This window comes from Pinus tabuliformis, chromosome 6, assembly GCF_031772625.1.
Source record: "Pinus tabuliformis cultivar Carrire ecotype Pingquan chromosome 6, CPIR1, whole genome shotgun sequence".
NCBI classification, from domain to species: Eukaryota; Viridiplantae; Streptophyta; class Pinopsida; order Pinales; family Pinaceae; genus Pinus; species Pinus tabuliformis.
Genome location: NC_142292.1, coordinates 975,091,916 through 975,107,508, shown reverse-complemented (window position 1 = coordinate 975,107,508; position 15,593 = coordinate 975,091,916). Strand labels below are relative to the sequence as shown.

Below are 15,593 nucleotides of genomic sequence, written 5' to 3'. Positions count from 1 at the left end.
TTTGAGCACCGCTGAGGCAGAGTATATTGCTGCTAGCATGGCCTCCTGTGAGGCAGTCTGGTTGCGAAAGCTCTTCAGTGAGCTGTTTGGATTTACATTGGATACCACCGTGATCCTATGTGACAACCAGAGTGGGATTCGTTTGTCAGAGAATCCCGTATTTCATGATCGCTCCAAGCATATCGATATTAGGTACCTCTATATTCGAGATATGTTGCAGCGAGGAGTAATAAGGCTCCAACATATCGGTACAAATGAATAGGTCGTCGACATTATGACAAACCCCCTAGGAAGGCCAAATTCCTGACTTTTCGAGAATGACTTGGTGTCGTTCAAAGACCCTCTGATGAGGGTCCTGTATGATGTATTGAGCTCTGGGAGCTCTGGGGGGGGGTGCGAGGTACTTCTTGGAGTGACATATGACCACAGGGTGACTCACCATCCCCTAGTGGTGTATGTGTACAGGGTAAAAGAATCAAAACTTTCCCTGTGACACCTCGTGGCGACTATGTAGCAGGATGATCAGTTCTCCTGTGAGGTCTGGATGATGTGTTCTCCATGACGATTGTGTAGCAGGATGATTAGTTCTCCTGTGAGGCCTGGATGATGTGTTCTCCATGGCGATTGTGGAACAGGATGATTTGCTCTCCTATGGGCTAGGATGATTAGTTTTTCGTGGTGTCCACTGGACAAGATGATTCGCTCTCGTGGACATGGTTGATTAGTTCTCTTGTCGAGGCATCCTACCCATGCAGTCTGGGACTCATGGGAAGTACTTGTCATCTGATCAATGCGTAGGGAAATGAGGATAGGGACCATAGTAGTACCGATGGACACATCGCTATATCTAATGTACTCCCTATGCTAGGATGACCTTCATTGATCTGGGATCAATGATACTGGTCTGGGACCAGTGGTAGGAGTTGTACCCACTATGACACTGACTTCAGGTCAGTTGAGGATTGGTCTGGGACCAGTGGTACAGACTCTGAGACTGACTTTGATTTAGTGGAGGATGGTATGATACATCCTTGATCATTTCTTTTTCTCCATAATTCGGACAAAGCAGAGCAGAGCAAAAGAGAGCAGAGAAGAGTAGATCAGAACAGGGCAGAACAAAACAGAGCAGAGCAGGCAGAATAGAGCAGAGCAGAGCAGGGGTCAAGCTGTATAGGGCAGTGCATTTGATGGATGAATAGTAACGATTGACAGACGAACTGCAGATGGAGTTCTCCCTAGTTGAGAGGGAGTGTTAAAATTGGCAACTAGGGCCAAACTCCATGTGGGTCATCTTATTCATGGCTGATAATATTTTTATTAGATTCCTCTCGTTGAGAGGTGTAGGATTGATCTAAAGATCATCCGATTCTGATAAGTATTTATGGAGATATGAATTTATTTTGATTATGGAATAATTATCAAGCCGACCAGCAACTCATGTAGGCTCAGAAGCCCAACAGACACATCTATTCATCATCAACATTTGTATATAAATACAGGAGGTCTTTTCCTCATTTGGACACACACATCTCATCGCATCTCTCTCTATCTCTCCTGCGCAGAAAAGAGGCTCTTCTCCTACTGCGCAGAAAGAGACTCTTCTCTCACACGTGTGGAAGGAAGGAAGCAGATTTAGGGCTGCAACTGCAGATCCGAAGTTTGACCAGCGTTGACCATCAATCTCCCTCTTAGAACTGTGCTGTAGGTGAACCTGACTCTCTGTGGAAGGCCACATTTTTTGGTGAAGGAATCAAGCCGATCCGATGGTCGGTTTGCAAGATATTGTCTGCCCTAGTTTAGGATTGATCTAGGGTTCGCTGCTGCTGATGTAAATCAGATTTATGTACTATTTCTCTCTGCTGAATTATTGAAGATAAAAGAAAATTTGATCAAAGGGTTTCCCCATATTGGGGTTTCTCCCTGGCTAGCCGCCACATCGTGTGTCTCTTGTCTTGGCTTGTTTTCTGTCGATCGTTTAATGTTCTATCTGCACTTTACTTATTGTACATGTGATTGCTGATCTGTGGATAATAATAAGAAAGATAAGTAAACTGCTCTAAGCATAGAACATACCATAACTTAACACAACAACTGATTGAGTTCCTTCTATTTGTTAATTACTGAACAAATTATGTACTGTTTCCTACAGTAAACATCGAAACTAATACACTGCAGTCTTCACCAAATAAATTATAAGTAGAAATAAGACATTGAGAGAGAAAGAAAAACACAACACATTACACCGTTATTTTTGGACAAATGTCCCCGGAAAACCCCAATGCGGGAAAACCAGTGCAACAACTGAGGGTTTTATGATTAAGCAATAGTAATTACTAATTCTGAGTACAATTCATTGGATGCCCAACTGGCTATCCGATATAGAGAGAAAGTGGGTACAACAAATAGCGAGATGAGCTCACTCTGTCATTGGAAGAACCGACTCTGATCTCGTTGGAAATGAGCCTTTGCGTCCTTTCTATGTCAGCCTCTACGCAGAACTGCGTCAACCCCACGCAGCCTCTGCGTCACCTCTACTGGGATTGCGCTGCCCCTCCTTCTGATCCTTTGCTGGTTGGAAACTTCAGCTCTTAGCTTCCCGGTCTCACACCCCGACTCCCAGCTTTCTAAAACTCGATTTCATCAGTAGGAATTCCATTTCCCTCTCAGGCTTTGCGCTGCCACAATGTAGCTCTGCGTGGTTCAGCGTCAGCCTCTCTAGACGTCGTTTTGCCCTCTCTGCCTTGTACTCTCTGGCCCAAGAAAACTTCCCTTCGATACTATCTCTGCCCCTCACTGCAAAAGATCACCTCGAATTGCTCTTCTGGCAATTGTTGTGCTTCAGAAATTCGATCTTCTGATATCCACTTGATGTGTTTTCCAAATGTCCATCAAGCCTCCTCTTATAGTCTTCTCGTTGAGAACCAACTGCCCAGATTAGATTCTAATCAATGGCTCAATCATTTTGGCTTGGTCCTCGTCTTCTTCTAAAAGTTTCACCCACAGTTAGATTAATACCCTTTATTTATTTTAATTTCCTGAGTTTATAATTAGGCACCCATTAAAAATAATTAATTATTTTAATAAAACTATCTCTATGTGGAATTTCCCAAAACGATTTCTAGGTATTGTGGAATACATGTGTCCAAGCCTCCCTGCAAATTTTGAGGCTTAGAGCACATCTGATGCTACAAGAAATCAACAGTGCAAAGTATTAAGTGCTCCCATTATGATAACTTGCTAACCCTATTTTGATATAGTTAACTTCATGCTTTTGTATATTTGTACTTGGTTGTACTTGCTATTTAAGATTTGCAGGTACATAGTCTTCAAGATGTTGAAAATGTTCATAATTGAAGATGACTTGATAATAGATGAGCATGATGGAAAAAGGGAGTTGTAAGAATGATGATGACATAAATGATGAATAGATGACCTTGTTGAATGAATGATGTTCTTGAAGAAATGAAGCTTTGAAAGGTTGAAGTTTCTCTGATGATATGATAAAGACCCTGTAAGAATGAAGTGTTGATCTCCCCAAGTTGAGAGGGAGCTTGGATGAAAGAAAGTATATATGTCCCTAGTAAAGAGGGAGGGCATAATGTGACAACTATAATAAAAACCTTGAAGAAAGAATAAAGATCATGGCCAAAGTATTACAAATAGATATTCATAAGTGGCAAAGTTGTAAACAAGACTTGAATGTTTTGGAAAAAGTGTTAAGGCTAAGTTTGGTGCTGCTGTAGAAGAAGAAATCTTTCGACGAAGATGTGTTTGGATAATATGATGACGACCCAAGCAACGTCAATATATTTGAGAACCCCAGAGGTTTGAGCTAACTTTTATATATATTGAAAGTTTATTACTAATTAGGGTTGTGATTGTGCAAGATCTCTCCATAAGAAGGTTGAACGTTTTGAAGCATGCTTGGACTGGTGGACTTGTATTGTAAAAGAAATTTGACTTATTAAAGCATGGGTTTCATGCTTGGGTCATTGGTCAGTAGGTCAAAGCCTCCATTATAGGCTTCTAGGTTTATGTCTTGAGTCATTGTCATTATTATTATATTCTAGACCCTTCTTGGGATCTTTATGGCTAGAAAGAAAAAATATTTTTTATGTAAATTCTCCTCCTCCACCAAGTCAGTCTCAAACAATTGATAAGTCGGCCTCAAGTGGAGCTTCTAACAACTATTAATAGCCTATTGTTTGATCTATTGAGAGCAAGCATAAACAAGATTCAATCTGCAGAAAAGGAGTAATGAAGTGCGAAATATAAGGAGAAGTATCTATCCTATGCCAAGAAGAAAAAGAAGCCAAGAATAAGTCTGAAATTAATAATTCTTAGCCACACGTGCGAGTCTTTCTGACGGATTCTAGGGATGAAAAAGTGCAGGAGACCAAAAATTGCAAAAGAAGGTAGAGAGGGTTTGGAACCCTAGTTTGCATGATGATACTTGACAGTTTGACTTGGTAATGGGAGACTGACTTTGTGGAGTAAAGGAAGTCACTTGTCTTGGTCCTGAGTCATGGCATTCTCAATTTGATTTGAATCTACTAGTGGAAGAGTTTGATTGGGTTTTCCCCTCTATAGGGGTTTTGCCCTAGCTGAGTGTCTACATTTTGTGTTGTCTTTTGTTTGTGATTTTTATAGATTGACATTAATTTTGATCATAAGAACAAGATAATTTGAAAGAAGAACTAATAAGTAAATATCACAAGATAATGTCATAATAAGAGAAGTCAATTCAAGAAAAACCTAAGTTGCTGCCGTAATGGATTTCTCAACACCTCCCTGGAAAAATGTCTGACTGAGGAAAATACATACAATAGGAACCTGAAACTAATTTAGTTGATCAGGCCCTCTACAAATCTTGTTCACTAATTTGGATCCTCCCTTGCTGCTCCTTGCACATTCCTCGAACCCTGCAGACTTGAATGGAAGCTCTCCTCCACCCAATCATTGAGATCGCACTCTAACTATGTCTTGTGCTCAAGTTGTGTTGTGTTTTTTCCCTTAGCCTAGCCTTCCTTTTATAATCTTGAGTTATTGAATGAATTGACGACCCTAATCTCCAAGGTGATCAATGGTTGAGATTAGATCTCACTTCACGTGAGATTCATTGAATTCACTAATGCAAATAACCTTTGCATTTCATTAGATTAAATCACTTTGTTTAATAAAAGTCAATTACTTAATAATTAAAGCAATTGCTAAGGTTAAGGGTCTATAAGGCAATTTCCGCATGCTTAGACACATAGGGCTGTGCAGAAGTACTTGCCTATACAATACAATGTGAGGGTTAACACTTGTGACAGCCTATGAAAGTCTCTCATTATGGCTTGGGCATTCATGTATGGGTCTTTGTATTGTAAATAGTCTAAGTCACAGGACACGTCCTCCAAGGTACCGTGTCCCGTATTTTACGTGTCGGACACGAAAACGGCCCTAAAACGTGTTGAAAACGTTTTTCATCGTGTCTTGTAAAATGTAAAACGTATTCGCCGATTTTCGTCCTGTCCTGCATCTGGAAAACACGTATTCCATTGATAGAAAACGTTGCCTGCATAAGCTGCAATTTTTTTGAAAGAAACAAATAACTTTTGAGTGGGGTCCTTAATGATCAAGTCTAGGCCCTAGTATTGATATGCTATTCATGGTAATGTTAAATTCTTAAAGTAAAAGTGACATTCTCCTTAATCTTCATTTTCATCCTTTTACTTAAATTTTTAACATTACCATGAAATGACTCAGGATGTTTGAGAGTGGTTCCGGCCTCATTGGATTTCATATGGACAAAGTAGAATTTTAGACTTCATTCAAAATGCAGCAGACTTATCAGTTTTTCAGGATTTCAGGTTTAGGAGATTGTAATGTTTCCAGGTGACACCACCTGCCCGGGCTACCATTGCCACCAGTAGAGGACGTGGTCTACCTCCTATAACTCCTACTTCTAGTTCTTCAGCTTCTAGATCATAGCAAACTCCACTGCCAACTCCAACAGCACCAGCATCTACATCTAGAGGGAAAGGGAAAGCTGTGGCATTTTCTCGTAAGAGGGGCAAAGGAAATCAATAGGACTAGACTTTAGTTATTTTCTTATGTGCTTGTAAGTTGTATATGAACAATGAACATTGAATATTCAAGAATCAAGACCAAGCATATCACATTCTAATTTCTAAATAGTAAATTTTGATTCTATTTATTTTTTTAAAGTGAACTATGAACTTTGAGAAGTAATTATATTTTAACTTGATTAGATACGCTGCAACCTGCAATTTAATATGGATAAAAAACTATATTTCGGTATATATATATATATATATATATATATATTTATTAAATATATATAAAACGCGTCCCCCATGTCCTGTTTCCAGGTCGCTGCGTTTCGTATTGAATACTCGTATTTACGTGTCCTCCGTGTCTCGTGTCCTCGTGTCATGTGACTTAGTAAATAGTAAATACAGACTTATTTTGAAATTACAAGTTCTGAATTGATTACTTAAGGAGAAACTCACAAATGAGAACTACACTGATTTGCAAATTACATATATGTGTATATGTGTGTGTGTATCTTTTTTGCATGGGTGGTTGGAGTTTTTGGATTTGAATTTTTTTTGGAGTATTAATATGCAATTATATGGTTGCAAAAAACACAGATGATCTAAGTAGTTTTTGCCTGCCAACCGAAATTAATTAGAAAAGGCTTTCATCTTTTGTTTAACTTGAAACTACATCCCTAATTTGATAATATTTATGATTTGTGAATGTTGATCTGTTGTAAACATTCCTGTGATATGACCCTTTGTTTGAATCTGATTGGTACATGTGTTTAATGATTTCTTCCAACAGTGAGTTGCAGAAATTGCACAAAGATCTCGTCTTTAGTGGTGTCCTCACGGAGGATGAATTCTGGGCCACAAGAAAGGTTTGCTACTTTAAATATATGTCTTTATTATTATGATGGGTGTTGCACTAAGATCCATTATATTTCACTTCATTTTCAAAATTTCATCTTTTGATTGTATGATCTTGATAATAGATTTTGATTTTCAATATGTTTGTTGTAAATTTAACTAACAGTTTTCTTCAAATGGATGTAGTTGCACATGCTACTGATTTAGATGTTTCTGGTGCAGAATCTTTTAGAAGAAGACGCTTCTAAAAATCCGAAACAGCGGACTGGTTTGAAAAGTGCTATGCTTGCAGATGTCCAACCAATGACTGACGGTCGTGTATAATCTTCACTTACAATATGCTTCTGTGCTAATATTGAAAGTTCTGGCTGAAACACATTTTATTGGACCTTTATACTGTTTCTTATAAAAGAGAATAATGTTAAAAATTTTGTCAATTATTATTATTTTCTTGTATATTTTTTATGCATTTCATTTATATCTCCAATGCCTTTTGGATGACGAGTACAAAAACTAGGAGTACAAATGTTTTGCAACTTTATATTAATGTCTAGGAAGACAATAACAAGTGATTAGTTCATTAGATTTATGATTTATATGTTTAAAGCTATAATCACTCCTTACTTTAATGCTGGTGTCCTTGGTGAAATCACCTCAAAGACCTTAAATCAGACAGTTTTAACTAGAAATTTTGCCTTCTAACTTATATTTCTTTTGTATTGAAATTGCCTGTATTTGCAGACAAATAGAGTTACTTTCAACCTTACGTCAGAGATTATACATCAGGTACTGAAGTTTTGCTTCGATAGTCATTCAGTGTTTATTCAATTTTACAAAATCATAGCTAGAGGTCTATGATTGTCCAATTTGACAGTTAATGAAAATCACCTCTATACTATAGCATGATTTAAATAAACATTAATAACATTTACACTGAAAACGTTGCTGTTATTATAGTATTAAATTTGAATGCAATTTCATTAATCACTGAGGCACAAAAAATGTTTGTGAATGGATCTTTAGATTGTATATTTTCCTTAAACACTAAACCTGGATGCAGAATTCAATTCACAGAAGAATTTTAGGGCTCCTTTTGACTGAAGTGGAGATGCAATGAAAATGCATTTCAAAGTAGAAGAAAATGTGTTAACTGTCACAAGGTTTTGGTGCACCAGAAAAGATTTTGGGTTTTAGCTGTTCAAATTTTTGAACTGTTGCACGTAATTAATAAATTCTATTGAATATTTGAATTTTGAAGCCATTTTCAGTTCAAGGAGAAATGGAAATGAAATGGGTTGATATCTTATAAATGTCCAGAAGTGACCAAAGTAGGTCAATGGGACTCAAAAGTACAAGTAATAATACCAATTGGGTGCCTGGGGCATCTCTGAAGCTACTAAATAAAGAGAGATCAAAATTAAAAACCTAATAGGAGATGCACCCAAACAGGTAAACCCTAGACGATGAAGTAGAGAAAGAAAAATATATACTGTAGATTAAAAATTATAGTATGCCGGTGGGAAAAATTTGAATGCCAAACCAAATTCTAAGGGAAAAATGTCGAAAAAGACAATGACTGTCATCTTTCTCAGATAGCAGGGTAGAAAAGAATAACAATGGAGAATAAAAAATGACGAAGAAAGAAGAACATATAGATAATTCTGACACGTGGGTTGAACAAGTAAGACTACCAGTTGACAGATACTGAATGTTTATGTAAAAACAAAGGGAACAATGTGGAAAAAGAAGACTCTAGTGAGATTCACATTGTGTGGAAGAAAATAAATTCAGTGGAGAGGACAAAGAGATGTGGAAAAGAATAGACAGATAAATATCAAAATTTCTTAAATGCATTTCTTTATTTTAGTTCCCAAACTCTAACCATCACTCGTCATAGCAGTTTGACATAATTAAATCAACCTTTGCCATTCTAAGTTGGCAAATATGCTGTGGAATTGGTGTCTGGCCATCAAATGCACTGACTTTCATTTAGATGATGTGAAGTCTTTTACCATATTATTGTTTAATTATCTGATTAGCTTCTTTGTTTGATGCTCAAGGATAATTTCTCTTCTTCTATGACATTTATATTATATTTCAATTTGGAGTATAGTTTTGCAATCTTTTGCAGATATAATTTCTGGCTATTGTAACAATGTTCCAACTTTGTAGATCTTGCATGCAAATTTAAAGAAGGCACAGTTTTGCCTGACATAGAATAATAAGAGATGATTAGATTGAATGTTACATGATTAATGTGGATTGCAGATTTTTGCGGAAAAGCCAGCTGTGCACCGTGCATTTCTAATGAATGTACCCCGAAAGGTGAGATACCCTTTTTGTGAGCAATGATTATGAGATATTGTTCATCCTCTGCGCTTACAATGATAAACAGTGAGACAAAAGAAAAAGCTGAATTGATCAATAAATGCTCTGTAAAACACTATAACGAATGTTGTGGTCTTGACAAATTTAATGAATCATTTGAAATATGCTGCTTTTTTGGTTTCCTACAGATGAGTGAAATAGAGTTCTGGAACAAATATTGTAGAGCAGAGTACCTCCATAGGACAAAAAATGCAGCTGCTGCTAAAGCTGAGGCTGATGAAGATGAAGAGCTTGCTCTCTTCTTGAAGGATGATGATATCCTGGCAAATGAGGCTCGTCGGAAGGTATATGATTAAATTAATTTTTTAGAACTGTAATAAAGATTCAGATACCATTTCTGGTTCACAGTTAAGAGTAATATCATAGTGTCACCTAACTTCTTTGTGTTTTCCATGTTTTATTCATTTATACTTAGTATTACTATTATTCCTCCTTCAAAGTGGTTGAAAATGCATATTTTCTGAGTCTATGTTATATAATATACATGTATTATGCATATCTAGATTATGTATAGCTTTCTAGATGTTACCCATGTACATGTTTTACATATTATATATGTTAACAAATGCCTGTGCATGTATCTATGCGTCGTTATACTTATATAAACGCCCACTGAGATATGTATGTTTGTATGTTTGAAAATGTGCATACATGCAAACATGGATAATGTGACATACCTGGCCACACTCACAAGGAGCCATTGTTAAATTATAAGAAACGGGACAAACGAAGTGATGATCACAACTGAACAATGTGATGTCCTGATGTAGCAGTGAATGGATTGGTCATGATGAATAGTCATGTGCCTAGGGAAATGGGATTTTTAGTTTATTAATTAACTAGGGATTGATAATACACACCCGCACACTAGTTACTATGTTAATTTTGGTATGTTCTATGCTTAGAACAATTTACTTCAATTTTTCACATTAGCTCAATGACAATATTCAGATTAGCAATCACATCAGCATGATAGTAAAGTGCAGATAGAACATAAACATAAACATCAGAAGACAAGCCAAGACAAGAGGACACAAGATGTGGCGCCAGCCAGGGACAAACCCCAATGTGGGGAAACCCTTGATCAATTCTTCTTATATTCTTCAATAGTTCAGCAGAGAGAGAGATAGTACAAATACATTTGAAGTCAACACTTTGACTTGCCAAAATAAGAGATCAGACATCAGAGATCTTTCATCATGAAGATGACATGATAGTTCTGATGACAAGGACTGCAGATCTGAACTTAGGTGAAGGCACACTTATTAGTCCTCATACTTCAACTGATTCTCCAAGGCGATTCCATCATCATGCTGCATCCATCACCGTGCTGCATCCAACCATGCTGCATCCATCACCATGCTTGCAGGCTAGCAAAGCAGCTAGCTGTAGCTGTAGACTCCTTCAACAGGCCTAAACAAGATCCTAAATAGCAGCGTTGACCTTTGTCTTCTAATCTAGTGACTGCTGCTCCCAAACGTACCTTATCCATGCCTTAGAACAGCAGTATTTAACATGCTGTTACAGGGATTTCCATGCTGCTCCTTTATGCTGATACATGTCTTCTTTATGCTGCAGCCCGGCTTCCTTTGCAATGTATAGAAGCTCCCTTAGATAGCTGTAGTTGTGACAGCGGATTAGGCACCTTCAAGTCTGAGATTAGGGCCTCTTCTAGTCCTCCTTAATGTGGCTTAGGACAGCGTATGAGTAGCATATAGAAGGCCTGTCTTAGCTGCGTATATACATCCTCCTTGACTGCGGCTAGGTGATTTCTTTATGACTCCTTCAGGACAGCATTTAGTGCACTTCAGGACAGCATTAGATTAGGTCTCCCTTGCCAGCGTTTAGACCTCCTTTATGCAGTGTATAGGATTCTTCATAAGCCTGCGGCTAAGGCACATTATGACAGCGGATAGGGCACCAACTGAAATGCACCTAGGGCATCTCCTTACCTGCGTTAAAGCCTCTCCTAGGACTGCGTAGGAGCCTCCTTTAGGACAACATAGGTGCCTCTCTTCAATGTGATAATCATCCTCCATGACTGCGTCTATAGGGCTGGCTTCATTGACTGTAATTTAGGGCAGCGTAGGCACTCCTAGAAGACCCTTTCTCCTCCACATCTAGGGCTTCTCCCTGACTGTAATTAGGGCTCTCCATGGCAGCATATATGATGCTGTGTATAGGACTCCTCCATGACAGCGTTAGGGTCTAGGGCATTGTATAGATCTTCTCCCAAAGACAGCGTATTCTCTTAGAGACTTGTCCTTCCACCAAAACCCAAACAAGTGGAGAGGAGGAGATCACAAGAGGTGTGTCTAAAATGACTTGCAAGCCACCTCTATTTGGTTGCTGGCTGACCTTGATGAATTGTCACATAACACAAATAAATTCATATTTCCATGAATACATATCGGAATCGGATGATCTTTAGATCAATCTTACACCTCTCAACGAGAGGAATCCAAGAAAAATATCAGCTGCCATGAATACGACGACCCACATGGAGTTTGGCCCTAGTTGCCAATTTTAACATGCTAAATATACATTTAATAGATATTTAGGTATGCTATGAGTCATCTCCCCTTAAGATGCTTTGTCCTTGAAACAGTAATAAAGACTCATGTTGAAATTCAACTTCTACCACAATTCTACAGCAGATCATATTTTTCGCTTGTCACATAGAGGTATATGTCCATCATGAAAATTGGCATTTTGAATCATTTGATCCCTCGAGAAATTAGAAGAATGTCACAGATATGACGAGGATTCGAGAAATAATGAATAGAATATGACACACCATTAATGATGCAATATAGGGCTTTGTCCTGCAATTAATTGGGTAATATAAGATCTGCAATCAGATTTGCTTCGATCCTTTTGTGGACTGTTGCCTCAAAATCTAGCAGTGCTTGTGAGTGTAGCTCAGAGGAGGAGCTAGACCAAGGGACAACAACGAGGTCTGGCCCACTATCACCACAACCACTACCTCTTGCTCTTTAGTAGACTTTCATCAGAAGGGAGGTCTCCTTATATTAGGTCACCTAAAAGATCTATCAAGTACCAAGGATAAAGGTGACAAAGACAAGCCAAGGAGGGTTGCACCTTCTAAGAACAGGGCTTAGCTAGCACAATAGGGCAATTCACATCCTCCAAAAGGCCTAATAAGGGCACGTGACGTAGGGCTTGAGAATAAGCAAGTTTAATAGGCTTATCTAGGATGACAAGGCCAAGAAAAGGCTTACAATAGATGAATATGATCAATTTATGTTGCAAGAAGCCTTCAATAAGCCACATGTTGAAGCCTAGGGTAAATTAGGGCTTTTCTAGGGCACAATTCACCTAGGGAAAAGGAAGTCAGCCCTAAAACCAAAAAATTAGCCATAGGAATAATTTTATTTTGAGGCAAATACTTCACCACTACATGTTGAATCCCTCCACAAAGTAACATTTTCAACTTTAGTTGAAATAAATGCCCTAGCCCTAGGTAGTGAATTTCTTTAAGAGGCCGAAATCAGGTTTAGGAGAAGAAGAATGAGATTTAGGGTGAGTCTTAAAGGTGACCATGAATGTGACCAAGGTTGGTGCCTAAATCCTAGGAAGGACCAAGCGAATTGTAAAACCCTAGGTTCAAACCCTAGCTATCACTTTTGTGAGGGAGCAAAGTCAATGGGGAGAGCTATTTGAAAGGTTCACCCATGGTATTATCATACAAATTCTATGAGTGGGTAATGAATGCAATACTATTACCAAGATTCCATAAAATAATTCTCAACAATAACTTGCACATAAAAACCCTAGATAATTAACCATTCCATACAGTAGCCACAAAATACAAGCTACACTTACAATATAGAACGCTTGAACAAATCCTTTATTGCTCGAAAATGACATCTTCAAAGCCAAACAATAGCTCCATAAGAAAAAATCCTCAATAGATCACATCTCCACAAGATGCAAGATCACAATTCAGCTAGGCTGAATTCTCTAAGAGAGCTGAATTAGATCACAATTGATGATCCAAATGAAATGTGAGTGACCTCTATTTATATCAGGTTTATCTCACCTAATTTAGCCTAATGAAGCCCCTAAAAACAAGTTTGACATTAAATGCCCTTGGGTTACTAGCCAACCCATTATCTAATGACAAAATAGACCAAATTAGCCCGCACGTGTGAGTTGTAGCCCTTTTAAGTGCTGACATCATGCTTAATCAGGGCTCCAAATGCCATGCCAAAGTGTGCTCAGGTGTTAGAGAATCTGTAGGTGCCTGGATGATCATAAATTTGAGAGTTGGCCCTCAAATACACCTCAATATCTTTTGTGGGGTCCCAAGTGCTAGCTGAGGTACCATCAAGGGATCTCCAGGGGTCTCCAACTATCAAATAAGGCCTCCTTCTCTCCAGTGTTAGGGCCCTAATTGTACAAAAATCCCTCCTTTATCTCTCAATGGGAGACCATCCTCATCTAGGCTCTAAAGCAACTCTTGCCTGTCTGGATTTGTCAAGGCCAACCTGGGGGCATACTGGGTCCAATGGTGTCAACATGAAGAATCCTCAAAACTAGGTCAAGGTAGACCAATGTCCTTGGTCCAACAGGTACTTTGGGACATGTGTCATCTGCTAGTGCTGCGAAGAGGCTCGTCTCTCTTGACACTGTACTTAGGCCAATGTAATTCTCTGAAGGGCGTAGGTAGCTGTGGAGCAGGTGCTTATGGCTTGGGATGTTGAACCACTTGATAAAGAAAACCATGGATTCTAGCCAAAGCAACTTTCAATCAGAGACTAAGATCAATAATGCATCTAGGTGAAGCAAACTTGAATGCTAAGGAAATATTAATACTTCAAACAAAGATCCCCTTTCGAATCCAGGACCAAGTTCTTGCAAAGGTGTTTTCTCCCTTGGTAGGGGTAGCTAATGGTCAATCCTATTAGGTGCTTCTAGCCGCTAAGGGGAAGAAATGTTTCCTTGGTCCACCCTTCAACTGGTAGGTGTTAGTTTATAATAATGTCGTAATGGAGGGGAAGAGACTTCATGGTCAAGTGCCATGGTCAAAGTGACCAACATATGGGGGTGTCCACATGTTAAGTGTATAGATGTAAGGAGGGAGCATTTGTGGATGCATGAGTTACCAACGTGGCTTGATTTTTCCATACCTTCTTGTGTGCCTTTTTTCTTCTTAGTGATTATTCCTTGTATTATCGCTTATAACTCAATGGTTAGAGCTTGATTTTAATGATATAGTAGTTTTATTACCGCTTAAAGATGAGTCATTTTATCGCTCATTTGGGTTGGGACATGCAAGGGTTCCTTTTTGATGTAATGGAGCACCATGGGCTTAGGAATCGGGTGATGGCCATATGAGGTAGGTAGAGCTCATGCTAAGCTTTTGCCCATGTGCTAATTCTTATGTCCCAACCATATTCTACATTTTGATTTTCTTTCTTTGTTTTATTGGTTCCATGATATGCTTTTTCTTTTCTTTTGGGTACATCGACTTCCTAGGGAAAAGTATCTAGGCCCTACTCAAGGTATATGAACATATGAGTGTCGAATCCCCAAGAACCAATGACAAGTTGTACCCAAAGAATGGAGGTGAATTATGGGGTTTGTAATGTGGGATGAAATATGTTAAGTATGGCATAGGGAAGATGGAACACACTATCTTAATCATGGCTTTCTAGGTAGTGCTTCTCCAGTAGCCCAAGGGGTCTTAAGGGAAGGTCCCATTGGACTAAGGTCAAAGATTAGCCCCCTTGGTAAAGTGAGAATAAAATTATGGTTAAGGTTTGTCATCTTCCAAATCAACCCATAATCCATGCTAAACGCTCAAAACGAACAAGTATAAGCAATCAATTACAAAATGATCAAAGTTCCTTTTGATTAACAACTCACCTTCAATAATGTTCCAAACTTAAACAAACAGTGATATACAAAAGCCAATTCGATTTTTGCACAAAAAAATTAAACTATCAGCAAATATTCAATACACAACAAAAATAGAAACTAGCTGAGCCATTTTATTCATTAATGGAGCAATGTACAATAGTATGGAGAGAGCACCTGGGCTTGCCTTAATGGCAAGCGTGACAGAACCCAGGTGTCGACAGTAATCCCGAATGCTAGAAAGCCACTGCTCCTCTAAAGCTCTGCGTTGTCTGCTAGTTATGGCAATTGCTGGCTGGAAAGGAGCTGCAAGACACCTTCCCTCCGGTGCTCAGAAAATGATGAAACTTCAGCCTCAAATTCCTTGGCCAAAACCCAGAAAAACCCAGAAAGGGTTTGGCTTGG

The 15,593-nt window shown here is 38.6% G+C and overlaps 1 protein-coding gene across 1 annotated transcript in view; it reads left to right on the top strand.

Annotated features, from left to right (window-relative positions):
* Positions 1 to 15,593, top strand: part of LOC149262253 (BSD domain (BTF2-like transcription factors, Synapse-associated proteins and DOS2-like proteins)) — a 408,058-nt gene that overhangs the window by 237,739 nt on the left and 154,726 nt on the right. The window contains exons 7-11 of the mRNA XM_089423765.1: positions 6,853 to 6,928; positions 7,140 to 7,235; positions 7,659 to 7,703; positions 9,186 to 9,242; positions 9,434 to 9,589. Of these exons, the coding sequence (XP_089279891.1) occupies positions 6,853 to 6,928; positions 7,140 to 7,235; positions 7,659 to 7,703; positions 9,186 to 9,242; positions 9,434 to 9,589 (430 nt within the window). The remainder of the gene's footprint in view (positions 1 to 6,852; positions 6,929 to 7,139; positions 7,236 to 7,658; positions 7,704 to 9,185; positions 9,243 to 9,433; positions 9,590 to 15,593) is intronic.